The sequence below is a fragment of the Rhinolophus sinicus genome, linkage group LG03 (assembly GCF_036562045.2).
Source record: "Rhinolophus sinicus isolate RSC01 linkage group LG03, ASM3656204v1, whole genome shotgun sequence".
NCBI classification, from domain to species: Eukaryota; Metazoa; Chordata; class Mammalia; order Chiroptera; family Rhinolophidae; genus Rhinolophus; species Rhinolophus sinicus.
In genome coordinates, this window is record NC_133753.1 from 22,040,179 (window position 1) to 22,065,548 (window position 25,370).

At 50.8% G+C, this 25,370-nt stretch overlaps 2 protein-coding genes across 3 annotated transcripts in view; both read left to right on the plus strand.

Moving 5' to 3' along the window:
- Positions 1–15,567, plus strand: part of POMT2 (protein O-mannosyltransferase 2) — a 40,513-nt gene extending 24,946 nt beyond the window's left edge. The window contains exons 11-21 of the mRNA XM_019733494.2: positions 2,259–2,328; positions 4,078–4,156; positions 5,414–5,565; positions 6,003–6,094; positions 7,186–7,262; positions 10,274–10,345; positions 10,655–10,714; positions 10,806–10,911; positions 11,850–11,990; positions 12,179–12,293; positions 13,096–15,567. Coding sequence (XP_019589053.2) covers positions 2,259–2,328; positions 4,078–4,156; positions 5,414–5,565; positions 6,003–6,094; positions 7,186–7,262; positions 10,274–10,345; positions 10,655–10,714; positions 10,806–10,911; positions 11,850–11,990; positions 12,179–12,293; positions 13,096–13,201 — 1,070 coding nt within the window. The 3' untranslated portion in view covers positions 13,202–15,567. The remainder of the gene's footprint in view (positions 1–2,258; positions 2,329–4,077; positions 4,157–5,413; positions 5,566–6,002; positions 6,095–7,185; positions 7,263–10,273; positions 10,346–10,654; positions 10,715–10,805; positions 10,912–11,849; positions 11,991–12,178; positions 12,294–13,095) is intronic.
- Positions 15,568–15,757: 190 nt separating this feature from the next.
- On the plus strand, positions 15,758–24,796 carry NGB (neuroglobin). Of its 2 annotated transcripts, XM_019733274.2 has the most exons (5): positions 15,758–19,929; positions 21,355–21,466; positions 22,088–22,207; positions 23,588–23,718; positions 24,227–24,796. In XM_019733274.2, the coding sequence occupies exons 1-5, from the start codon at positions 19,841–19,843 to the stop codon at positions 24,309–24,311; spliced, it is 537 nt and encodes a 178-aa protein (XP_019588833.2). In that variant the 5' UTR covers positions 15,758–19,840; the 3' UTR covers positions 24,312–24,796. The 2 variants fall into 2 exon arrangements, with proteins under 2 accessions (XP_019588833.2, XP_019588835.1); XM_019733276.2 differs by having other exon boundaries at positions 23,588–24,796.
- The last annotated feature ends 574 nt before the right edge of the window (positions 24,797–25,370 follow it).

Here is a 25,370-nt window from a genome sequence, read left to right on the forward strand (position 1 = left end):
TGCCACCAGGGGCTGGTGAATAGCCCCAACTGTGGCCTGTGGTGGCTGCTCTCGTTTCCCACTGAGAGCACACCAAGCATTGCACACTCTAGCATATGGTGCAGCTCAACTTGTCTTGACGTGATAGAGCGCTGCTGCCCACTGGTCATCCGTTGACTGGGCCAGTCAGTTGGAGTTCTGAGGGCCTGCCAGCCCAGTGGCTAGACTTGTCTAGGCTGGTGTCTGGTGCCTCACTCACTGCCTGCTGGTCTGCCTCTGGCGGCCTGGCAAAGCCTCTCTGACGCACACCTATTGGGCTCTCAGGGCTTTATGACATGGGCGTATCTGGATCGTCCTTTGTTTTGGTCAGATAGCCAGCTACCTATAGGCTGTGCCTTCTGCTGCAGCTGCGAAGGGAACAGAGGGCATCTCCCACTCACTTTTCTGAGCCTTGCAGATTGTCCTGTGCCACAGGTATTCTCTGTGACTCCTCAGCAAACGTCACGTGGCTCAGCCTATCTTGGGTCATCTGCTCCTGAGCCTTTGTGGGGAGGTGGCAGATGCTCATCTAAATTCACCTTCTCTGTGCCTTTCCCCGCCTCTTCTTGCCGTGGTTTTTGGACTAGAAATGTGGCATACACAACCACCGCCTTTGCGTCCTACACTCAGTAATATAAATTATGACACTCTTGAGCAGGGTCTATTTCTATCCTTTTTTATCGCCAGTATTAATTGTGTTTTGATTCAGCGGGTCAGACTTACGTGGTCTGTGACGGGTGTTATGAGGGAAGAACTAGCTTTACCTGGAAAGTCATGTGGGCACGGGCCACAGTGTGAACATCCCTGGCCTGTTATTCCGTTGTGGCTTCTAGGTTAAAGTAGTTGCATTTCACTGAAGCAACTAAGGATTTGTGTGAAGGCAGATAGCTACAAGCACTGTGGGAAGTGGGAACTGTGTGGACGGAGGTCCTTGAGTTCTTGATGGCTATAAGTGTCCCTCCCCCAAATTTTTATGAAATAAAACTTCCCTCCCATTGACTTTTTGGATTTGTTATCTTGCTGATTAATCTTTTAAAGAGATCTTAAAAGCCCACATAGGATTGAGCGTCTGTATGGTTGAGTTCTCTCATTCTCTTGAGAGATTGATTTGTGCTGGCAAATTTGTCTTCCTGACCTTGACTGTTGGTGTCCCACTGTTTGGGGCAGAAATTTGCGAGGATCCTTTGGTGATGCTGTGATTACTGCTGATTCCTTTTCCATTATCATCACTTTTCTAGATCCTGATTGGTCTTGACTTCTAGATGATACAGAAGTACAGTTGACTCTTGAACAACGCGGGGGTTAGGGGTGCTAACCTCCCGCACAGTTGAAAACCCACATATAACTTTTGACTCCCCCAAAACGTAACTACTAATAACCTCCTGTTGACTGGAAGCCTTACTGATAACATAAACAGTTGATTAACGCTTATTTTGTATGTCATATATGTTATTTACTGTATTATTACAATAAAGTAAGCTAAAGAAAAGAAAATGTTAAGAAAAATCATAAGAGAAAATATTTACAGTGTTTATTGAAAAAAATGTACATATAAGTGGACGTGCGCAGTTCAAACCCATATTGTTCAAGAGTCACCTGTAGTCCCTTTCTTTCATCGTTTCATCATTTTCTTCACCCACATTTAGCAAGTGTAATGCCAGAGACAATATCACTGGCAAAATTTGCAGAGTTTAATGTGATTTTGAGGAGAGCTGGGCAAATGATAATTTGCATGGAATTAATTTTTGGACTATATTTTTACTACTAAAAGGAAAATTTTACTACTATTTGGCTTCCCAGCTTAAAAATCTTTCAGTGGGGGCTTCAGTGCCTCTAAGGGAAAGGCCGCATTTCCTAACCAGCCTGGCACCACAGTCTGGCCCACTTGTTCACACACTCGTCTATTCCCACTCTCCTTGCTGCCCACCCACCTTAACATATGAAACCATTTGCCATTGATCAAATGAGTTTTGGTTTTTCATACCTCTGTGCCTTTCTCCCACTTGTTCACCTGAAAAAATTCTCCCCCTCCTTTAAGAGACTTTTCAAGCATTATCTTTAGGACACTTTTCTCTAGTCCTTTGAAACAGTAAGGGGCCCTTTCTTGCTGGTGTCACAGCTCTCTGTTAGTACCTCCAGCACGTACCGTCTTGTGCTATAACTTTACCACTAAGCCCTGAATCAGTACTAGCCTGATGAGTGAATAATTTCAGGTATCAATGTTTGTTTCTTCTTGGCAGATCCTCTAGACCCTTCATTCCCAGTGGAGTTTGTAAGACACGGAGACATCATTAGACTAGAACATAAAGAGTAAGTAAATTTGCTTTGGGGATAAATGAGTGGTATGGGCACCACAGGTAGGGAATTCTTTTTAAACTAGAAATAAACAGAAATCAGATTTGGATGAGGCTCTAATAAATGGAAAAACGCTGTTGTGCTAGGATGGCAGAACAACTTTATGAAAGTTGATGAAATAAGCTGGCCAGCCTTTGCCTGCCTAGTTTGGCTTTGGAAAGCTTTGAACTTTAAGGTACTTTTCAGCTTCCCTTTTCCTAGAGGAAACAAAAAATTGAGTTACCCAAAGCTTCATAAGCGGCTGCCTTTAGGAAGATGTAAGAGTCTGTTTCTGAGAATATGACAAGCTAGTTTGTTTAACCAATGTTCTCACTGCAAATGACTAATAATAGAAAAACTGGAATATAAATATAAAACTAGAATAATCTTCTTAGAAGCATTGAAGAGCTGACAAGATAGTAAGGAGTTACCAAGCCAAAATCTAAGTGAAAGAGGGAATGCAGAGAAACAAGGGGGACACTGTAGCCACTCTGCCTTGACCCCACAATCTTGAGTTTGGATCTTTGGTTTTGGCCGCCTCTTGGGAGAGGGAGTTTTAAAGTCAAAGCTCTAGGCTCACCCAAAGTGATAAATTTATTAAGTGATCCTCCCCTCAAATTTGGAGCCCCAAAGACTTAGGGTAATGGTAACTCTGCTATATATATATATATATATATATATATATACCCCCCGGAAAAGTTGCTAAGCAGAGTGTGCTGGGAGGGCTTGGGACGGGGGGTATTTCTGGTTCCTGAGAAATTGTAACTACCAGTTGATCCTCACATGGATTTGTAGCCCAATTCATTTCCCCTGGATGGTCTCAAAATCTTTAAGCCATACATTTAAATGAACGTAATCCTAGACTGGTAGTATCTCTTAGCTGCATGGATAAAAGCAGATGTACATCTTCTTTTGAGAAAGACATTGTCATCCGCTCCCATAAATAGTTTTTCAGTGACAGTGAGTAGTACACAGTAAAGAATAGCTAAACACACCAGGATAAGACACCACATGCAAGAATGAACAGGAACAGTAGACAGCAGAGCAGCCCTTAAAAGTTTCATATACTAGAATTGTTAGATACAGATTTTTTAAAAATCGGGTTACATATATAGAGTATGGATACTTACATTTTAAATTTTATTATTAAATAATTTTCATTTTATTAATACATTTATTATTCAATTTTATTTTTGAAAATTTCCAAAATATTTATAATGAACATTTATTTCTTATTATGGATAAAAGTAAGAACATTATAAAAAGCACAAAGTAAATAAATGTAAATGAAACCCCCACTTTCCACTTTATAAGACTGGTGATAGGAGTAGAAAGAGCAAGTGGGAGAGCGGAGGTTTACCTGTCTCAGGTCAATGTAGATTATGGATTTTAACTTTCTTCTCCCCAAACCTGCAAGCTTAGTGCTGCAAAACCACCAAACGAGGTCAGTCATTACCAGCTGCCCACTCGCCCACGTGGAGTGAGCCCCTTTTTGGCATGGGTCCAGTACCCCTCCCGTCTGCCCCGCCTTGTTCCGGCAGTTCTCCAATACTCTGGCTGTTTCTTGTGAGTAAGTAGGCACAAAGTTCCTGATGTGTTGGATTTAATATTCAGATTCTAATTGTTCTTATCCTAACAGTTGACTCTGAGTATCCTTGGTAAAAGAAGAACCATTGCACATGTCTTTTCTTCAGGATAATGGCACTCCTTTTTCTCAATTTCTAGGACTTCTCGGAACTTGCACAGTCATTATCATGAGGCCCCCCTGACCCGGAAGCACTATCAGGTCACTGGCTATGGCATAGTAAGTAAGCAGCGGGACCGTGCCATGAGCAGGATGTGGCTCAGGGCCCGGTGGCGGAACATGTCCTCCCCAGAATTCTGCCATGTTCCTAAGGATTGGAGGCCGCACAGGGACTCTCTTAACATTTGGGAACTTTTTGGCTAGGCTTGCTATGGGGAAGGCAGCCTATGAAGCCTCTCTGCCCCCATCTCTCTCCTTCCATAATAATGATGCCATTTTTAAGTTCTAACACTTAATAAATGTCAAATATGAATACTATTTGGATTCCTTTTAAAATCACATTGGACATACCGTGTTTCCCCGAAAACAAGACCTAATAGGAAAATAAGCCCTAGCATGATTTTCAGGATGACTTCCCCTGAAGATAAGCTCTAATGTGTCCTTTGGAGCCAAATTAATATAAGACTTGGTCTTATTTTTGGGGAAACACGGTAGAAGCCACAGACCCACGATATGGCCCCAGATGAATATATAAGTTTATGCTTTGCCAGATCCCAAATTCTCGTTGGCTTTATTTTGAAGGATTACTTCCCTTAAATGTTAACCACATTTATTTTGGATTTTCACTACCTTGGGGTGATGCAGTTAATAGAAGAAGCTCAGTGAGTATTTATGGCTTGGGGAGTAATTTGAAAACAAAAACAACTGGTGGGCAACTAGACTTACGACTATCAGTTACATTCCCTTCCAGGGGCGTGGGTGCATCAGTAAAGATCCTGGGTTTCGTAAGGTGAAGTACCCCAAGTGACACAAGGCATTCCACTCTCATCAGGCCCTCTTCCCAACCCGCTTTCTATTTGCTCATCCAACTGTGTGCCAGAGCCAAGACTGAACTTCATCTTTTTCTTGTGGGCACCTTCTAAGGAGAATTAGATACGACTGTCTTAATTTCCAAAATACAATATTCAGGCCAGATGTTTCTGGCTTAGATGAGTGATTGTACAGATGGCCAGTAATGGATGAAAGTGGCCTAGATCTATTTCTGTTGGCTTAAGGTGATGTCCTGAGTTTGATTTAAGGGCAAAAACATCTATTTAGAATTTAAATTCTAGTCCTATCAAGTGAGGGGTTGGACTTCAGGTTCTAAGAGTTATACTACTTTTCTCGTTGTGGCAATGTTGGGGTATTTTCGTGGCCCTCCCTTTTCCCACCTCAATCACTGAGGCTGTTTTAGTCTTTGACCATTATAACAGTGGCATCTGGAAGGGTGGCCATCTCCTTTTTCTTTGTGTTTTTGTTTTTTTTCTTATGCGGCAGAATGGGACAGGGGACTCAAATGATTTCTGGCGGATTGAGGTTGTAAATAGAAAATTTGGAAACCGGATCAAAGTGCTGAGAAGTCGAATTCGCTTCATTCATCTGGTCACAGGTTGTGTCCTGGGCTCATCAGGAAAGGTTCTGCCCAAGTGGTGAGTCTCTGGGGTTTTGGTGTCCCAGCTGAGGCTCATGCTTTTCCTTTCACACCACAAGGAGTATACCAGAAGCTTCTGTTTCCCAGGTGTCATTGCTCACCTCATATTTGCTTATTTTTAGTGGCAGATGGAGGGAGAAAAGGCAACAGGTGTGGTATAGAGCGGAGTTCCAGAGTTCCTTTGGTGTTTTATATGTTCTGATAGTTGAGTGTTTGTACAGTTGGCATGTGCTAACTGGATCTATCTGTCTTCCTAAAATGGGAGCGCTGCATGCTAGAATACTCCTAGGATAGTCGTGGCATATGAAAGCGTGAGGTTGAAAACATGGCCATTGGGTTGGAAAGAGAGGGACCCCATGGATGTAAGAGCAGTTGACAGTGCTGCTGTCTGGTGAGTTTCAGGGCTTCTGAGAGACATCTGACTACTTTTCACAGGGGCTGGGAGCAGTTGGAAGTTACCTGCACTCCATACCTAAAGGAGAACCTCAACTCCGTCTGGAATGTAGAGGACCATATCAATCCCAAATGTGAGTGAGGTCGATTCCTGGGCTGGCTCTGAAGGGAAACATTTATAAGTAACTCTTATCTTAGAAAAATCAACCTTCATAAACTCTGTTGCCACTTCATCTTGTTGTTGCCGTTTTCTTCCTTTTTCAAACCTAATCTCTTCATATGCGTTGTCCCCTTTTTTTTTTTCCATCCATTTAAACTTTCCATTTTCCTTCAATTCCTCTCCTTGAAGTACCCAGTAACCTCTCTTGGGGCCAGAGCTAGTTGCCTCTTATTTTCCTTGCCTCTCTCTGGATGTGACTCTTCTCCTCCTTGACACCTGTAAGCAGGTCCATCTGTCTTGTCTCCTCGGTTCTTCAATCTCCTGCACCTCGGGCACCTCCTGACCCTCCCGCAAGGCTTAGAGCAGGCTGGTGCTTTCCCTTTATGCCCCTGTGGAGAGTTTCACTCCTCCCAGCCAGCCAGCCCTTCTGCAGAAACTGACAGCCAAAACCCTTGATCTGAGCCCCATCTCTGTACTCCCAGGTGCAATTTGACATTCCTATTTTAGTGTCATCTTCAACTCAGTGAGTCTTTGGATCCATCATCTGTCCTCCTAAATTGCCCTCTTCATGCTTCTGCTTGATTTCCCCTCTTTGCTTCTCATTTCATTCTTTTTACCACCTAATTTAACCAAGCAGCTAATTCATTAACTAAGCAACTCTTTCTTGAGTATGTTGGGAGTCATGTGGGGCCCGGGGGCATACTGGTGAATGAGATAGACGTGAGCCCCATCCTCACAGACCTTCTGCCCAGCAGGGGAGAGCAGCATTCAAGCCAGAACAGGAAGGAAGGGCGATGGTGCTGAGAGCCGTGGAAGCACCCAGGGACGGGCCTAGTCGTCTGTTGCCTTTGTAGTTCTCAGAGTGCCTGATGAGTGCTTAGTACAAGTTGAATGAATAGTCAAGAATCAGGCCAAGCGTTCTCCCATTTCCGCAACACTCTCACCTACTTGGCAGTCAGCTTGTCAGAAAAGCTGCGCTCAGACTGGCAGCAGTGTGGATACCACGGGCAGCTGTGAGAGGGAATGTGTGACAACGGTTTGCTCCTCTGTCATTTCTTTTTCTAGTGCCAAACATCAGCCTGGACGTGCTGCAGCCCAGTTTTCCTGAGATCTTGCTGGAGTCCCACATGGTGATGATCCGGGTACGATGGCCCCTTCCTAGTTGGTGGCTTCTCGAAGAGCTCTGGGCCACCCACAAATTCGGATCGCAGATCAGTAGCCGTGGTCTAGATCCACGGCCGCCTCCTGGAGGACTTTTGAAAGTGTCTTCACTTTCTGGTTGCATTGGTCTTCAAAGGCATCTCCCTTAGCACAGAGTGATGGTGGGGAGGAGGATGACAGCAGCGAAGGGAGTGAACACCTCCAGGGCTCTTACGTGCCGGCACTACCGCAGCTCTGCACACATGTGAACTTACCTGCTACTTGTGACAGTGCTGTGGAGATGAATGTTCCCAGGTGACAGATGAGGGCATAGAGGCAGAGATTGAGGAACTTCCCTAGACTCACACAGCTAAAAGTAAGAGGTGGATCCGGGCTTCAAACCAGGCTGCGGGCTTTGAGCGTCAGCACTGGTTACCACTACATTCCTCTGCCTCTGCGTGGTTCTGCGATCTGTTCAAGTGGCAGAGCCCCTGAAAGTCAAAGAGCTCTTGGTTGAAGACCATTCCATCCTATGAAGTTAGGGTCAGTTAGGATGAATAGCTCATTGGAGTGTGTTGTTTACATGCAGCATAAAATCCCAACCACGAGCCCTCTCATGTTCCCAGACAGAAACAAACTGTTTAGGGGAGCATGGTTGATTCTTTTTAAGGTTTTCTAACACTCGCTGTTTGTACTCTGGATCATTAGTAGCTGACAGCAGTTGTAGCATCAAAGGTTTAAGGACACTTCAGAGAGTAAATCTTTAAAGTGAGAAATTCTACCTACTAGTTTAAAATTTCCCCTGTGAGTTGGAGAAATCCTGCTGCAGTTTTGATGCGTAGGGGGAGACCTTTTTACTCTGGTTTAGGGAAAACCGATATTCTGTAGGAATGATGTTTAAGAATCACTGTGTCTCAAGCCAGATGTGATTATCGCTCCACACCCACAGTTGCAGAGAGATGTAACAGCTGTGGCTTTTCCCCTGGTGAGCCATTGTCTAGTGGACTTTCCTGGAAGTGATTGTGTAAGCAGTACCAGTAAATATAGTTGACTTAAATCACCACATTAAATTTAAAAATTCAGATTTTGTCATGTCTGCACATTAGGAGTCGATGAGTTGACATTAAGCAATCTGTGGTCACTTCTTCTCTGACTCTCTGCTCATAGCTGTCCCTGTGGCCTGGGGATACAGCTCTTTTGAATATGTGCCTGTCAGTCAAAGTGTTATTCTAGGTCTGGGTAGAATTTTCAGACTGAGTCTAAATAGTCTCATTTCTTCTTTTATTATCTAAGAGGTAGAATCAAAGAAGAAAAGGGACATAGGGAATCTTTCTTACTTAACTGATATAAAGTCAGGATGGAGAGAGAGACCCAAATAGTCCAGACCACAGACTGCAGGGGAGAGGGCTTTTCTGCCAGCTGCGTGGAGGGCCTGGGGCCTGGGCGGAGAAGGCTGCGTGGCGTGTGGAGGTGACAGACCCATTGTAGGGTTTAAGACAGAGAGTAATGTAGAAATGCATATACCTATAATGGTTACACATTTTCCCTTCCTTCCGTTTCTTGGTTTAGTAAAGGAGCTGGATTTCTCAGAGTTTGATGTAGTGAATGGGATGCCCTTGGCTTGTTATGGCTCTGGCTGGAGTCCCGAGTTTGGGACTGGACTGGTTTGAAGGAGTTGACTTCCCTCAGCAGATGCTCTGGGGTCCAGACTGATTCATTCTTCACTCTGAGGCCCTTCCGGTGGCTATAGTGCTTCAGGGGCTGTGTACCTGGACCCTGGGTCTGACACCCTCATGGCACTTTTGACCCTGGAGGAGCAACCCAGCCACTGCAGGGAGGCATACAAACAATTCCCAACCCCTCGAGGAGTCGGATTAGTGAGTAAGGCGCTGGGTGGTGGTTCACTGAGCCAGACCTTCTGAATCTTCCTTGGGCTGGACCAGTGTTTTCAACAGGATGATTTCCTCCTAGGGGATATTTGGCAGTGTCTGGAGACATTTTTGGCTGGCATAACTGAGAGGCAGGGATGCTCTGGCATCTAGTGAGCAGAGGCGAGGGATGCGAAACATTCTACACTGCACAGGGCAGTCCCTGCCAGACTTCCCCAACCCAAAATGTCAGTAGTGCGAGGGGAGAAACCCCGAACTAACTCACAGACCGTATTCCTGGCCCGGGGAATGCCTTCTCAGGGTGCCCTCATAATGAGGCTGATGCCGTCCTGGTGACTAGGAGCCAGGGCCCTGGTCCTTTCCCCTCTTGTTTTAGCAAAGGCCTGACTTTGCCATATAGAGACAGGTTGTTGGATATTCTTGGCTAGTGGATTAAAGGGGCTGAGTCTGGGTCCTTCAGGCAAAGTGTGCGTTCTCAACTGGAATGGTATCACTTCCAGTGGGTAAAATGTGTTCTTGGAGGGCAAAAAAAACGTTAACTTTTTAGTATATAAAGCACAGGTATTCACACAGCATATAAACAGATTTACAGTATAGCTATGGTATTAAAATGTTATGGGGAGGCGTTTAGGAAAAAAATATGTCTATAAAAAATCTGGGAGGGGCAGCAATGAAAAAAATTGAGAAACACTAAAGTAAAATTTTTGAAGTCCAAGAACTCATCAGCATTTCTGGGTTTGTGTTTGAATTGGCCTTCTGCGGGAACAGTAAGTCAGCCCAGATTTTAGATGCCCCCTCCTCACCCTCTTGACACTTTTCCTTGGCCTGAAAGATGGGTGTATATTTTGTGCCCATAGGAAGCAAATCCCTCCTTCCTCTTTCTCAAGCAGAGAGGGCCTGACTGGACTATCTCTGGTGGGAATTGGAGGCTTGCTTGCTGGGAGAAGTAAGGCAGCTGTGAGCAAGTGCTGAGAGCGAGCTCCTGGTTCTTCCCTGCATGGGAGGGACAGGAGAGAGGGTTTCTCCTGACACTTGGCCATTTATCAGGGATCCCTGTGCCTCGCATTTCTGTGAGTTCTCTCAGTCTCTGTCTTGACTAGTTTTTCTTTGCCACTTTCCTGTAGGGGAACAATGGCCTCAAACCCAAGGACAATGAATTCACTTCCAAGCCCTGGCACTGGCCTATCAACTATCAGGTAGGTCCTGAGGCTAGAGCCCCTCCCAGGGAATGGAGCCCAGAAAGTGACCGTTGAGACTGGTGGAGGTGGGGTGTGCTGGCTGCAGGGTGAGACCTTGCCTGGCATGGATGGGGTGGCTGGAGACAGGGCTCTGTTTTCCACCCTGATCCTGACCCAGCCTTCCCAGATTCACCACAATCTGCACGTTCTGAGCCTCCTGTGCAGGCTCCCTGTCTGTGAAGGGTGACCGGTTTTCCTCCCCTGGGATGCATGCCGCTGGCATGAACGGGGCCTGGGTCGGCAGCATGTGCTGTGCTCCCTCCCCAGGGCCTGCGCTTCTCGGGGATCAACGACACGGACTTCCGCGTGTACCTGCTTGGCAACCCGGTGAGCACCCACCAGGCCAGTTTGGGCCTCGAGCCAGGTCTGTTTAGGGCTGTTGCTTTCCCCTCACACTCCTGTTCTCGTTTCCATGCAGGTGGTCTGGTGGCTGAATCTGTTGAGCATTGCCCTCTACATCCTCTCAGGGAGCGTCATTGCTGTAGCTGTGCACAGAGGGGCGCGTCTGTCTGCAGAGGTTGAAGGTCAGGTCCCTTGTCCGCAGCCTCCCCTGGCCTAGCAGCTGGCGGGGTGCCTGCAACCAGAGGAAGGACTGCCTGCTGATGGCCACTCTGTCCCTTCTCCTTAGCTTTTGAAAGCTCAGAGTCACCAGACGCCCGGTGATGTGTTAGATGTTTCATCTTCCCAGCAACCCTGGAGGGTAGAGATTATGACCTCTATTCTATGGTTTAGGAAACCAAGGCACGAGAGGTTAAGAACCTTGTCCCAGGACATGTTAGTAAGTGACAGAGCTGAGGTTCAAACCCAAACAGTCTGAGTTCATAGTCTACACTTTTGGCCTCTGCTCTGTACAGAGTTGCCCATCTCTTCTGCCTGCTCCTTATTCCATGGCCCTGTCCTCTAATGGGGTAGAGAGGAGCCCCCAGAGCAGATCTGTGGGTTCCCATCCCAGTGCTGCCCCTGGTCACAGACCGCAGCCTCAGAGACATTCACACAGGCTGATTTTGCCTCTGCAGCTCCCTGTCTGAACAGCCATAGTCCCAGACTCCCTCTATCCCACCTCCCTCTTCATCTCTGACCTCACCTCCACCCTGTCTGCAGCGGCCAAGATCTGTGTGGCAGCAAAGATGTGGGAGATGGAGGAAGGGGGGCAGCTCCCTGCAGGGTGTGCAGGATTTTGCTTTCTTTAGAGGCCGAGCTGCCTCCTGCTGGTGTTTGGTGTGCCTTCCATGGGTGCCGCGGCCCCTCTGGGCGGGGTGGTGAGCAGGGCTCTTGACAGCCGGCCGCTCCTGTCTGCCAGCTGCCAGAGGGCTGTTCGACTTGGTCCAGAGGAGGGAAGGAAAGCCCAGTAAGGCGATGTGGCTTCTTCAAGCCCCACAGCAGGGAAGGGGCAGAGCTGGACTCGCGCCCAGGCTCCGTGCCCCGCCCCGTCTGCTGACTGGGGCTGTGCTCCTTGGCCCAGGGCTGTCCCAGGTCCTGCTGCGAGGAGGCGGGCAGCTGCTGCTCGGCTGGGTGCTCCATTACTTCCCGTTCTTCCTGATGGGCCGGGTCCTCTACTTCCACCATTACTTCCCAGCCATGCTCTTCTCCAGCATGTTGACAGGTCAGCACTGCTCACCTGGCGTTGGTGATGAGGGCGGAGGACGGGGAGGGGAGACCACGGGGAGGGGAGGCCACGGGGAGCAGCAGGACTGAGCGAGTCTGCTGCCCTGACCTGGGCGGCGCCTTTCTGCTGCCTCCCCGGGAGGCGGCCTCTGTTAGGCTGTGCTGGGTTTCTCTCCTGTCCACCAGGCGTTCTGTGGGACACGCTGCTGCGGCTCTGTGCCTGGAGCCTGGCTTCCTCTTCTCTGGCCAGCGGCATCCATATGGCGGGAGTCCTGAGCCTGCTCCTGGGAACTGCCTACAGGTGAGCCTCCCCTGCACTGGAGTCACTGCAGCCCTGAGGCCTCCGCCCTGCGTGCCTTGCAGAACCCCCTGCGGTGCTTTAGAAGCATACTGGTGCCATCTCCAGGGGTTCTCATTCAGTCGAGCCCAGTTTGGGCCCAGTCAGCCACAGTTTTCAAGCTCCCCAGGTGACCCTAATGTGCAGCCAAATAGGAAGAGAAACATGGGGCTGACTCTGCGTTCTTCCCTTATGCCAGTGGTTCCCAGCTTTGGTACCACAGGCCCCTCTGGAGTCACAGTGGCTCCCTCCTGGAATAGCACTCAGTGGGGTGGGTCGAGGGGCGTGGGGGTGTGTGGCCTGGCTCAGAATAACTGGAAGAAGGGTGTTGTTTGGAAAGCACCCCTCTTCTCCCCACCTTGCCAGCCTCACAGGTCCCCTGTTGAGAATTACTGGCCTTTAGGGGGCAACATAAACATGTGAACAGGAAGTGGTGACCTGTGACCCGAGAGCATTTTCACATTTTAACCAATATTCAGGGCCAAACAGCCCATGACCACATCCCTGGACTGGTCTTCCCCCGAGGCCTCTGGGCAAGAGCCCTTTCCTTTACTGTCGCTAAGTCAGCATCTACGGAGCCCCCAGCTGCTGTGTGCCCAGTGGCCAACTCCGGCAGACGTGCTGATGGAAGGGGCCAGGTCCTGTCGGCAGACAAGACCTGATGAGCTCCAGCGGGAGGGGCTGAACTTTAAAAGATCTGCAGGGCGGCTGGTCTCCGCTGAGGCACTGGTGTGCCAACTGCGTCCCTTTGAATTCTCTCTCACAGCTTCTACCTCTTCCACCCTCTTGCATACGGGATGGTTGGTCCCCTAGCCCAGGACCCCCGAAGTCCGATGGCAGGACTAAGGTGGCTGGAATCATGGGAGTTTTGAAGCCACTGCAAGGACTCCAGCCTCAGGCCAGGAACTTCCTGGGGACAGCCAGCTGTGGAGCTAGTCCCTGAGCCTTCCAGCTGTGGAGGAAGCTGCCCGAGGAGCCTGCCAGGACCAAGCTCTGGGAGCATACCCAGACTCGAACAACACTAGAGAGAGCCATGCTCTGTCTGCAGAGATTCCACCTCTGAGGGTGGCTCAGCCACAGAGGACAACATCTGTCAGGCCCATTTCCCCAAGTGTGCAACATGTGAAGCGTGAGTGTGTGAGAGAGCGGGTGGGAATGCCGAGTGTGAGGGTACTTTGTCCATGTGCCTGTGGAACAGACTGACTGTGAACAGTGGCGGGGCAGCATAAACTTGAAGAAATAGTCCAGGGCTACAGTAGTACTTTCTGGTATTTCTTTCACACTGGATTGGGTCCGTAAGTAAGCCTCAGCAACAATTCTCTGACCTCCCAGCGGGCTGAGAGCGCTGGCCCCACCTTGGGACATCTCCACGGGAAGGCCAGGTGGGACTGGCGGAGCTGTGCTGACCTGCTTCGCACAAACCAGCAATTACGGCAGAGCGCCCACGAGGCTGCTGCTGGGAAGTCTCCTGTGTGGCCGCAGGTGGCTGGGCTTCCTGCCTGCCGTGTGCACACAGTGCAGCAGCGGAGGACTCGCCAGCCCTTGGTTGGCCCCCCTCAGTCCTCAGTCTCTTGCTGTCTGAGAATGTCCCACGATGAGACTGGTGGGAGGAATGGCATCCTGTCTTTGGCTGCTCTGTGTTCCCAGGCCGTGGGTGCCAGGGGTGGTGTCTTGCTGTCCTCTGCATCCAGCCTGGCTGTAAGGACAGATGTATTCTCCTGATGGCCTCTGGGCCCCTTGCTTAGCAGCCAAGGTAGATGTGCGGCAGAGCAGGGGTCTTTGTGGTGCTGGGCTGGGGTCCCAGTGTGAGCTGATGTTCTGTCACTTGTTAAGTGCTCCCCATTTTTACTTCTCTAGTCCACCCCTGCTGACTCCCCCTTTCACTCCATTTCATTTCCCTTTCTCTGTGTCACTGTTTCACCAATCTTTTTCCCCAAAGTCCCAGAGTTTCTAGAAATGAAGGAAAGCTTCTACTTTGTATTGCTTTGAAGCCCAAGCAAGAAGCTCAGAGCTGATCCTTGCACTTCCTCCCCAAATGTAAGGGATTAAGAGAAGCTTTGGGGCACAACCCAACCAACCCAAGGCCCGCCCTTTAGCCTGCCTCCCTCATCCAAGCTTGTGGCAGAATCCTTATTTTGTCACAGAGGACTGTGATGCTTCAAGGTTAATGATGAATCTCTGCCACACTCCATCTTCCGTCCTCTGACAGGGTCACAGCTCTTTAGAGCATCTTTGGGAGCAGTTGCCACGGAGACTGGAAATTGGTCCCAGGGACAGGCTGTGCTACCTACTGGGTGGTGGGGAGGCCATGCTTGGATGTTCAGACCAACCATCATTAATGTTAATAGAGGAAATACAGCGACATCAAAAGCAAGGCAGGTTTGTTAATTAGATCTGGGGCCTGATGCCCTCCCGCTCCCAGGGCCGCAGCCCTTCTGACTTCCCCCAGCAGGAAGCGTGGCCTGAGTGCTGAGTCTGGGCTGCTTGCTTATTGCTTTTCTGGAAGGGAAGGAGAGCAGGGGTGGAGAACCTCTGCTCACCCCTTTCACCCCACCACTGACCTCCCCTCCTCCCTGCAGAGTGGTTTCTTCTGAGCTGGATGGGGGCAGCCCCCTGGGTGGGCTGTCCTGGAGGTAGAACGCAGGGATCTGTGCTTGGCTCTCAGCAAAGAACAGTGGCCCACGATGACACTCGGGGTGGCTGATGTTCCCTTGTGCCTTGTGTTTCCTAATAGGAACTCACTGGAAGGGAGGAACTGAAGGAGAGTTCCTTCAGAGGGGCAGCCACTCTGAGTGCGGGTGACGAGGGAGAAATCTCAGGCAGATTCTGGTCCGTGTCTCCCTGCTATTTTGGCCACAATGGGGACAAAGGGTTCCTCTGTCTCTTCTGTTGCTTGCCAAGCATGGGAGAATTGTCTGTCCACTCACTCTTCTTCCTCCTTGCCCAGACTGGTAGGTCCTTCTCTGGGGACAAGGCTGCATCAGTTGATGCTCAGGTTCTATCGTTGGAAGGTGCTGGGGAGCCGGGCTGTCAGAGTGGTGCTTTCAGTGTGGGGCCAGCACCCAAGAATTGGCAGACATGTGATGTGCCCCACAGCCTTGCTGGTAGAGGAAGAAGACATTGGGTGGTCAGCCCACCGGCCAGTCGGCTTCTTGAGCCACATTTAAAAAAAAAAAGTTTCCACAGATAATCAGAGGCCATTTAGTTTTGTAATAAATAGCTCTTATTTTGAATGTCATGTTGTTCCTATTGTACTTAATTGAATCTGACTTGCCCTCTGGCTCCCCGAAAGAGAAGAAGAATGTTTTGAGTGCAAGAACCATCTATCGTGTCTCATGTCTGAGGCTGTTCCGCTTGCAGCAGAGGCCCTGGGCCGGACAGATGAGCCTGATTTTTACCCCAGCGGATATTTGGGCACTCTCATATATAAGGTTTCTTGAGTAATGTTGGTTATTTTGATTTATTTAAACTTATTCCAAAATAAGTAGTAAGCTGGACCTTATATTTTCTCATTTAACCTTTCCACACAAGTATAGAAAGGAATGAGAGAAATAGTCGTCTACTTCTGAGACAGCTGAGTGGCCCAGCACTGTAGCAACTTCCTTCCTGCTTACCAGAGGCCCCCATCTTGACAGGGGTCTTCTGTTATCAGGAGCGAACTTAAGGTCCAAAATAGGTAAGAGCTGACTCATGTTGGACAGTGGGGGGTGGGCGGCCGGGGGTGGGGGGAGAGGAGCAGCCTGCACTGTGAAATTGGGGTTCTTCTGGGCTGCCCAAGCCCCCCTTCCCTCTTAGGACCAAGAGTAGCTGGAGATGGGGCACGGAGGGGATGATGCAAATCTTTAGGACTGGGAAATGCTGAGGACAGGCAGGTTAGAAACGGACCAAACACTCCTTGCCTGGCACAGCCCAATTTACCAAGTCCCGACACATCTGAGACACAATCCTCGTAAAGGCCCAGTGAAGTCGATGCTGTTTTTGTCCCCATTCTGCCCATGAGAGATTAAATTACCTGCCTAAGGTCCCGTGATTAGTAAACAGTGGGGCCAGGGGTAGGCACCAAGTTGGGATTTTTCTGCTTCTGCGGCCTGTCCTAGGACTAGGAGAACCTTCCTAAAACCACCTGGCAGCCCTGGAACCCCTGGGGAGAAGACCTGGGCTCAGCTCAGAGGCATTCAGATTCAGCGTGTTTCATTGTATGTTCTGTTGACTGCGTTGATAGCTCCTCTAGGGCCCGGTGTTTCCTGGTGCCCCCAGACCAGTGGTTTTCTGGGAGGAAAACCCTGATTTGTAGCATTTGCCAATTTCCGTGGTGTAAGTACTCCTACCATGGCCTACGAGGTCCAACAATTAAGTTCCTAGAAAAAGTGCTGCAGACTTCATTGCTGAATATCAATCACTATGGCCACATTTGAAGTACTCCCCTTGGGAAGCTATGCACCCATGCCAGCACCTAGTCCACCCTTCAAAGCAATTTTGGAACTCTTTTTCTGGAATGGCCATCAGAGCTGTCATCATATTACCCTTGATGTCTTGAATGCCATCAAAATGTCTTCCTTTCAATATTTCCTTTATCTTCGGGTAAAGAAAGAAGTCATTGGGGGCCAGATCAGGTGAGTAGTGAGGGTGTTCCAATACAGTTATTTGTTTACTGGCTAAAAACTCCCTCACAGACAGTGCCGTGTGAGCTGGTGCATTGTTGTGGTACAAGAGCCATGAATTGTTGGTGAAAAGTTCAGGTCATCTAACTTTTTCACGCAGCCTTTTCAGCACTTCCAAATAGTAAACTTGGTTAACTGTCCATTTGTTAACAGATTCATAATGAATAATCCCTCTGATATCAAAAAAGGTTAGCAACATGGTTGCAACAAGTTAGTGAACTTAATTGTCAGGCCGCGTATTCAAGGCTACCAACCTAATGTCACTGAATGAGCTGGAAAGATGTGCACAGTGGGGTTTCATGAGCCATCTAAGGGCCAGTTCCAGTACACCACTGATCCAGACCCAGTGACCGTGGCTTGGTCTGAGCTATGGACACAGCTCTTGGTCACAATCCATTAAAATGAGGGAGGCAGTGGGTCATGGAGGCCTAAGGATGGGTCAGAGTGAGACCTGAGGTCAAGTCTGGGCCCCACTACTTACTAGTTACTTGGGCTAGTTACTTAACCTCTTATCCCCTGTTCCCTCAATGGTAAAACGAGGGTGTAATAAATAGTACCTCCTTCTTAGAGGCATCGTGAGGATGAAAAGAGTTAATGATGCACAATGTCCGGACACGAATGCTTGATAAATGGTAGCTCTTCGTTACTGTTGATGAAAGTCAGCACTGGCTCTCGAGCAGTATTGAAACTCTCCTCAATTGGAACTTCCTGCCTGAGTCATGGACAGATGTCTGGCAGGGAGGGGAGCTCCCGTGACTGTTCCCCAGCCCCTCAAATATGGATTCAGACCCTCAGTCTCTGGTTGGAATACACCACCCTAACTGCGTAGGCCCAGCCAGATTCTCAGGCCTTTTCTCCAAGGGGAGCAGAGATTAGAGGGCACTTAGCCCTCTCCTGCCTCCTCCTCGTTCTAGAAAGGCAGAGTGAGTGCCGACTCCATCACATACTAGCTAAGGCCATTACCTCCTATTAATTTATCAGATCCCAGACCCCGTCCAAAGGGGAAAGGAGGCAAGAAGGGTCCTGAGTATAGACTATTGTCAGGAAGTGCAAATGGGTGGAGTGGGAAGCCTTTGATGAGCCAGGTGGCCTGCATACAGCACCGGGCATCTGGGCACTGAAAGAAGGTAAAGGTTGATGGAGACGTGCCCTTCCCCTGTGACCTGTCTGCAGGGCCACGGGATACCAAGCTGCAAGTCTAGTCCCTGAAAAGCCTTGGCCTTGTCCCTTCAGCCCCAGTCCCTTTGTGATCTTACGTGAGGATCTATTGAACTCTTAATACACAAACCTGGCTGCTGTACAGCCTTGCACTGTGCTCCAGCTCAGAGACCCCAGAGATGTGTGGGGAGATGGGGAAGGGTAACGAGGTACTGAAACTCCTGGGTCCCTGTAATAGTGAGCGCGGCTAGATGGTTCCATTGGGCTTGGGTGCTGGACACAAGAGTTCTGCTGAGGCCCTTAGTCCTCATTTGGGGCCAGAAGGAGAAGTTCTAGAAGGCAAGGACTCCACACTCCATGCCTAGCACAGGGCTGACCATGGGGCCACAACCCATTCATAACCGATGGCCCCAGTTGTATCCATGCCCACATTGTATCCATGGAAACAAAGGAGGTGGACTGAGAGGCCCCTCTAGACCTGGATACCCAACCCAGCTGTGCACTAAGTACAGCTGAGGAAACTCAGAGAAGTGGACAGACTGAGAGGAGATGGCTCAGACACTTGCAAATACTGATAAATGAGGGTGGAAACAGGCCTGCTCTCCCAAACCTGGGCCACTACACTGAGCTGGAGCTCGAGGAACTTTCATGTTTGAAAGAGAAAAAATGTAGGTCTAAATGACAGGTGACCAACTTCACACTCAAATGACAAGCGTGAGATTCCCTTCCTGAACTTGTATTTTGTAACATAAATAGTACTTCTATATAAACTTTTTAAAAAGCCTATTAGAAATTGTGGGATAGTAGAATGTTGGAGCTTCACTCCCTCAGCGTCCAGGTAGTGCATTGCCCACAGCTGCTATTCCTGAGACGCCACCCGCCCTGGCCAAGCAGAGCTGGGTGATAACTACAGCCCACAGATCTCTAAAGATGGAGTCTTGGGAAAACCCATGCCTAGCTGGAAACGACTGTGGTCTTGGCGCTGTCCCTAAGGCAGAGAGCCCAGGTGGCCCCCAAGGTGTGGGGGTGCCTCAGTCAGATCCAGAATTAGGGCAGCGGGCACTCCCAGCCTCAGCCTGGTCATCCAGGTAGGTGACCTAGCATCCCGACCTCCAACCCAAGGGGGTGGTAAACTCAAATGCTTCCAGGCAGCGTTTGAGTAAGTCTTGTGCCCAGGTGGCGCCTGTAGAGCCTACCCAAGGCGGTCAAATTCAACACAGTGCCTTAACTAGTAGGTGGTAATATTACCACTCGTTTCCAGGTGAGAAACAGGTCCAGCGAGGCTCGATGATTTCCATTAAGGTGTGAAGCCCAGGCACTTCCCAGACACCAAGTCGTCTCCAGCCAGAGCCAGTTGTCCGGAGATGCGCGCCTTGATGGACAGAGGGGCGGAGGCCGCGGTTGCTTTAAAGCGCCCCAGTGGGGCGGCGCGGGGCGGGGCGCTCTCGGAGCCACCGGGCACAGGGTGCAGCAGCCGGAACAGGGTCCCCAGAAGCGCCAGCGGGGCTGGCAGGGTTGGGGTGCCTCTACCTAGGACGGGGAAGGAGTGGTGGTTGGATCCCGCCGGGACGAGACTCAGGGCTGCAGGGGTTGCAGAGTGGCCGGCATCGCCGCTGAGATGGCGTGGCACGTGCGGTGACAGCGCCCGCGCCCCGAGGGTACCAGTCTTGCGCCTCGCGTCCGTGGGCGAGCATGGAGCGCCCGGAGCCGGAGCTGATCCGGCAGAGCTGGCGGGCGGTGAGCAGCAGCCCGCTGGAGCATGGCACAGTGTTATTTGCCAGGTGAGGGTGGCCCGGGCGCCCCGGGGGGCGAGGGGGCGGGAGCCTTCACCGGGAATGTGTTCCAGGAGGCTGGCCGGCTGCCTCGGCGATGGGACACCTGCAGATGTGCGCCAGAGGCAAGCGGCGACGGTGGCGCAGCCCCTTCTGCTCTTCACTCGGCAGTGGGCTCGTCTGGTGTCCAGCGCCACACACTCACTCCCAACCTGGCTGGCCGGGGCCGGCGGGTTCCTCACTGAGATTTTACACTCGGGCCAGCAGGTGCCAGCCCCGCGTTGCGCCTCCTCCCGGGCTCTGTGCCTCCTGTGTCTCTTCCTTGGATGGTGACTCCAGGGGCACCGACTGCTGCCAGGAAGAGGAGATGGGGCGTTCCCAGGGCCTGGCTGGTGGGGCACAGGTCTGGACACCAGGAGAGTGCCTTTCCAGCAATGAACCGAAGGAAAGGAGCAGGCTAGACAGAGAACTGCCAGGGAAGGGATGACAGATGCTCAATTCTCACTACTAGAGAGAGAGCTATGGGGGTGCACAGCCCAGAACGGGATGGGGGAGACCAGTCTTCAACTTCAGCTGGAGGGTCTCTCAGAAACTCCTCTGCCATCACCAAAGAGGCAAGGGTCCCTTTCACCATGGTTTTTCAGGATCCTTGGTTCCCTAAGCCAGCCCAGAACTTCTGAGGAAGCTTTGCAAAATCTCCCCACCAACGAAAAGGGAAATAAATTCACCGAGTTACCTAAAACCCTGATGAGCCCTCTCAGATGTAGCTGAGAGTTTCAGCTATGCCTCCCGGCTGTCCCCAAGCCCACTATTTTTTCAGGCATCCTCTATGGTTCTGCTGCTCCCAAGCTGTGGGACCTTAGGCAAGTTACTTAACCTCTCTGGGCTTCTGTTTCCTCTATAAAATCGGGATAACAGTTGTACCCACTGCTTCAGATTGTGAGCAATGCACAACTTAACCATATGTAAAGTACTCGCTGCTCAGTAAGTGTAAGGAGTTCTTAATACTATTATTGTCATCACTGCCATAGCCCCCTCCCCAACTCCTTCCCCCCAACCCGTCCCAGAAGACGTGAGATGAGACTGGGAGATTGTGACCTAGGAAAGGGAAGGTGGCAGGGGGAGAGAGAGAGAGAGAGATCCTCTTTCCACAATGTTAACTCCAGGCTTCCTGTTTAAGGATCCCTTCCTGTTCCAGCACCCCTCGACTGTTTATGGAGGGACTGCTACATGCTGGGTCCTAGAGTGACCTGGGCACACATGCTCTTTCTAGGAAGAGGACATCAGCAAAGCTGGTGAAGGGGTCAGTGCCAGGTTGGAGGGTGTGTTATAGTTTGCAGCCGAAACTCTCGCCCACCCTCGTTCCCACTGCGGGCAGCCAGGGCTCTCGGGGCTGGGGCGTGCAGGGGCTAACACCTGGGCCTCCCCCCACAGGCTGTTTGACCTGGAGCCCGACCTACTGCCCCTCTTCCAGTACAACTGCCGCCAGTTCTCCAGCCCAGAGGACTGCCTGTCCTCCCCCGAGTTCCTGGACCACATCAGGAAGGTGAGGGGAAGGTGGGGCCAGCGTGGCCTCTGGGATCCAGCAGAACACCTTCCTGGGGGAGAACGAGAGCCTGGGGTTAGGGAAAATGATTTCCGTTTTCTGCCCTGGGCCTGGTCTTACTCCCCTCCTTCTGCTCCCTCACGCCAGGGGCATCTGCTCCTTTCCCTCTGTGCTGAGCTGGGCCCAGTCTGCGGCACCACAGTCAGCTTTCTCCCCTACCCTGTGCTCAGCCAGGTGGTCCCAGCTGTCACTGCCCTCGGCCTTGTCCCCTGGCTCTTGTAGGTGGTGTTGGGCCATCTGCCTATGAAAACCAAGATGGGGTTTTCTTAGAGACTCTCATCTCTCACAGGGCCTCAGTTTCCCCTCGTCCCAGGCAGACACTGTTCTGCGTGCATGTTTAGGACTTTGAGTCCCTCAGAAGAGAGGGGCTTCCTTCATGGTGTAACGTTAGTGGCTTGGTCACCACACATTAACAACATGCAAACACAGATTGCTTTCCATTTCTAATCCTCAAAAACTGAGTGATCTCTCTTACCTCCAGTTGGGACCCCTAGGTTCTGGACTGGGCTTGTGAGCAGAGGGTTGCTCTGGCCTGTTTCAGTGTTCCCTTGGCTCTGGCAGGTGATGCTCGTGATTGACACTGCAGTGACCAATGTGGAGGACCTGTCCTCGCTGGAGGGCTACCTTACAGGCCTGGGCAAGAAGCACCGTGCCGTGGGCGTCAAGCTCAGCTCCTTCTCGGTGGGTAAGGGGGCTCTTCCTCTCTCTGCAGCTCCTCAGCTGAGGCCACCCTTCTCTCCCAGGCCTCCCCTGCCTCCCTATTCCTATACCCTCAGATGACCAGGGCTCGGGCCTGCATCTGGTACTTACCTGCTGTGTGACCCTGGTGCTGCCTTGCCTTCTCTGAGCCTCCAGTTTTTTCTTCTCTGGTATGGCTTCTTTTAGAACCATAGAAAGGCAAGGATTAGCTTCTCTGCTCAGTTATCTACTGCTGTGTATAAGACCAACACCAACAAACAACGATTTCTGATTTCTCTGGGCTCCGCGGGGTGGTTCTGTTCCACGTGGCGCGGCTGGAGTCACTCATGCAGTGCATTCAGCTGGGAGCTCATCTGGGGCTGGAATGGCCAGGATAGCCTGTCATCCTGGGGGTCTCTCTTCCTGCAGCCTCATCACTTGGTAGTCTAGCTGAGCTCCTGTACAGAGTAGCAGCTGAGTCTAAGTGGGTGTGTTCCAAGAGGACCAGTCCGGGTAGGCAAGTGCTTCTCTAGACTCTGCTTGCGTAACTCTTGCTAATGTCCCATTGGCCAAAGTCAGGCAGACGGATGAGACCGGTGTCAAGATGGAGAGCCCCTACTCAAGGTGAGGTCCACTGGGGGCCACTGACGTGAGTCTACCACGTAGTCCAGTCACCTTGCCAGGTGGGAAGCCCCTTGGGAAGGGACCGGGTTTGCCTTGTTCCCTCTGTCCCCTGCATTAGCACAATGCCTGGTCTTCAGCGGCCATTCAATAAGTATTTGTGGAATAAATAAACCTTATTGTGTTATGACTAATAACAAATGAGAGCCATTTTTATTGCTGAAGGCTTACTGTGTTCAGATGCTGTGCTAAGAGCTTTTTATAGATAATCTCATTAAATCATTTCAACAACCCAATGAATCGGAACTTTTTCACTTTCTCTGTCTTATTAAGCAACAGAGGCTCAGAGAGTTTACATAACTTGCTCAAGGTCACACAGTTAATAAACAGTAGAGTCATAAAGTGAACTTAGGTCCATCTGGTCATAGAGCCTGGGCTTTTAACACCATGAATGCTGCCTTACAGAGGAGAAAACTGAGGCCCGGGGCCAACGACTGCTGGTCTGAGCTGGGGGTCACTCAGCAAGGCTGGGAGTGGAATGAAATACTTTGTTCACTATAAAGCCTCAAATTTAATGGGAAAGATGGGCACAATGTGGTACCCAAGGATTGGGGCAGAATCCTGCTCAGGAAGCAGAGACCCTGTACAGGAGAGAAGAAAGGCCCAGGAGCCCTCACCAGCCCCAGGCTTCAGTTTTCTCACCAGTGGGATGCAGTGATGCCTTCCTGCCTTCGGGAATGACAGCGCTCCTTGCCTCTGCAGACGGTGGGTGAGTCTCTGCTCTACATGCTGGAGAAGTGCCTGGGTCCCGCCTTCACACCAGCCACCAGGGCCGCCTGGAGCCAGCTCTATGGGGCCGTAGTACAGGCCATGAGTCGAGGCTGGGATGGCGAGTAAGAGGTGGCGCCTGCCAGGGGCCTCCACCTGGCAGCCTCCATTTGTCTGTGTCTGCTTGTGGGTCTGTGTCTGTTGTAGCCCAGGCTCTCCTAGGCCTCCCTGTGTCTTGGTCCTTGTCCCCTTGGCCATACTGGACAGGTGATGGAGTAGGGCTGGGTCTCCATCTGCCCCACCCCCCCGACTCCCACATAAGTGTAGGTAGGGGGATGGGGGTGGCTTTTCCTTCAGGAAGGGTCTGCTGGATCCCCCTCCTCACCCCCCACCCCGTCCCCAGTAGCTCCTCCCTGCCTGTCTTATTTCCCCTCTGGCATCCCTTGTGCTGCCATGAGGAGGAGCAGCATTTTGGTGGCACAGATGGCATGGGGCCGGGAACATATAGGGCTTTGAGGGAATGGGCGCTTCTGTCAGCTACCCTTGTCGGGTGAGCCTGAGCCATGTCGGGAGAGGAATGGCTGAGCTCTGGGCACCTTCCCATCTCGCCTGCCTGATGCTTTTCTCTCCCAGGGGTGTTTGCTCTTCCCCAGGAGAAAGAAGGGACACTTTTAGCCTCCCTGGTGGAATCACAGAAGGTCATCGGGAGCACCGCTGAGGAAGGGACAGGTGACCTGGGATGTGAGAGGGCTCAGTGGGGTCTCAGAGTCCTATCCTGATGTCACCTGACGGAGTGCTTTATCTTTTGCAGTACCTCCCTTTCCCTCACTCAGCACTTCTGGTGGGAGTGCCCTCATGTTTGCTCTGTAAGAACAAGTTAGCCAGTGGGACAGGGTGAAGCTGTGGAAGGCCAAGGAAGCAGGGGTGACTCCATTCCAGAGAGCCCTGAGTTCCTCACCACCCCCTCCAGCAGGGCCTCGGGCTCGTCTCCCCACCCTCCTTTCTGCCTCTGCCTACACCGACTGTGGACCCACAACTCCCCAACTTTTCTACCCAGTGTGTGCCTGTTCTTAGGCAGGTGGAGAGATGAGAAAGCAGCAGGAGAGGCCCTTTGCCCTCACCCTGAGCTGTCTGCACTTTTATCTTTGGCTCCATGCTGTGCTTGTATAAACTCATAAGGAATAAATCTGTTCTGCATACCTCTCTGACCCTCCAGAACTGGTCTTTTCTTGGGTGTCAACGTGTGCCAGATGAAGCTGCAGGGTGATGAACCCAGGGTGGGAGGATGGGCTCAGGAGGGCTAAGGCTAGAGTGGGTGGAAAAGAAGGGAGAGGCCAGGGGAAGCCAAGCCAGTGGCTGAGACGGAGCTAGGCATCTGTGGTGGTAACTGCCTGTCATAGCACCAAACCCAGTTAGTCTTCCTCCTGAGAGCTAGACTACATTTCCCAGCCTCCCTTGCAATTTGGTGGGTCATGTGACCAAGTTGGTCCCATTGGAATGTGTGGACATGTGTGCCACTCCCACCCCATGGATGCTCCTCTGTGGTCTGTCATTCTTCTGCCAGTTTGATGCAGATCTCACCGTGAATTTGAAGGCCATGAATTGAATGTGACAGAGCCACAGGTAGAAAGACTGTGGGTCCCTGAATCACTGCTTGGAGGAGAGAGCCCACTAATCAGAAGTGCCCAGTGGGGCCCAGGTTCTTCTCCAGCATGTAGAGCAGGGACTCACCCATTTTGAATTTTATAGGAAAGAGACATAAACTTCTATTGTGTTT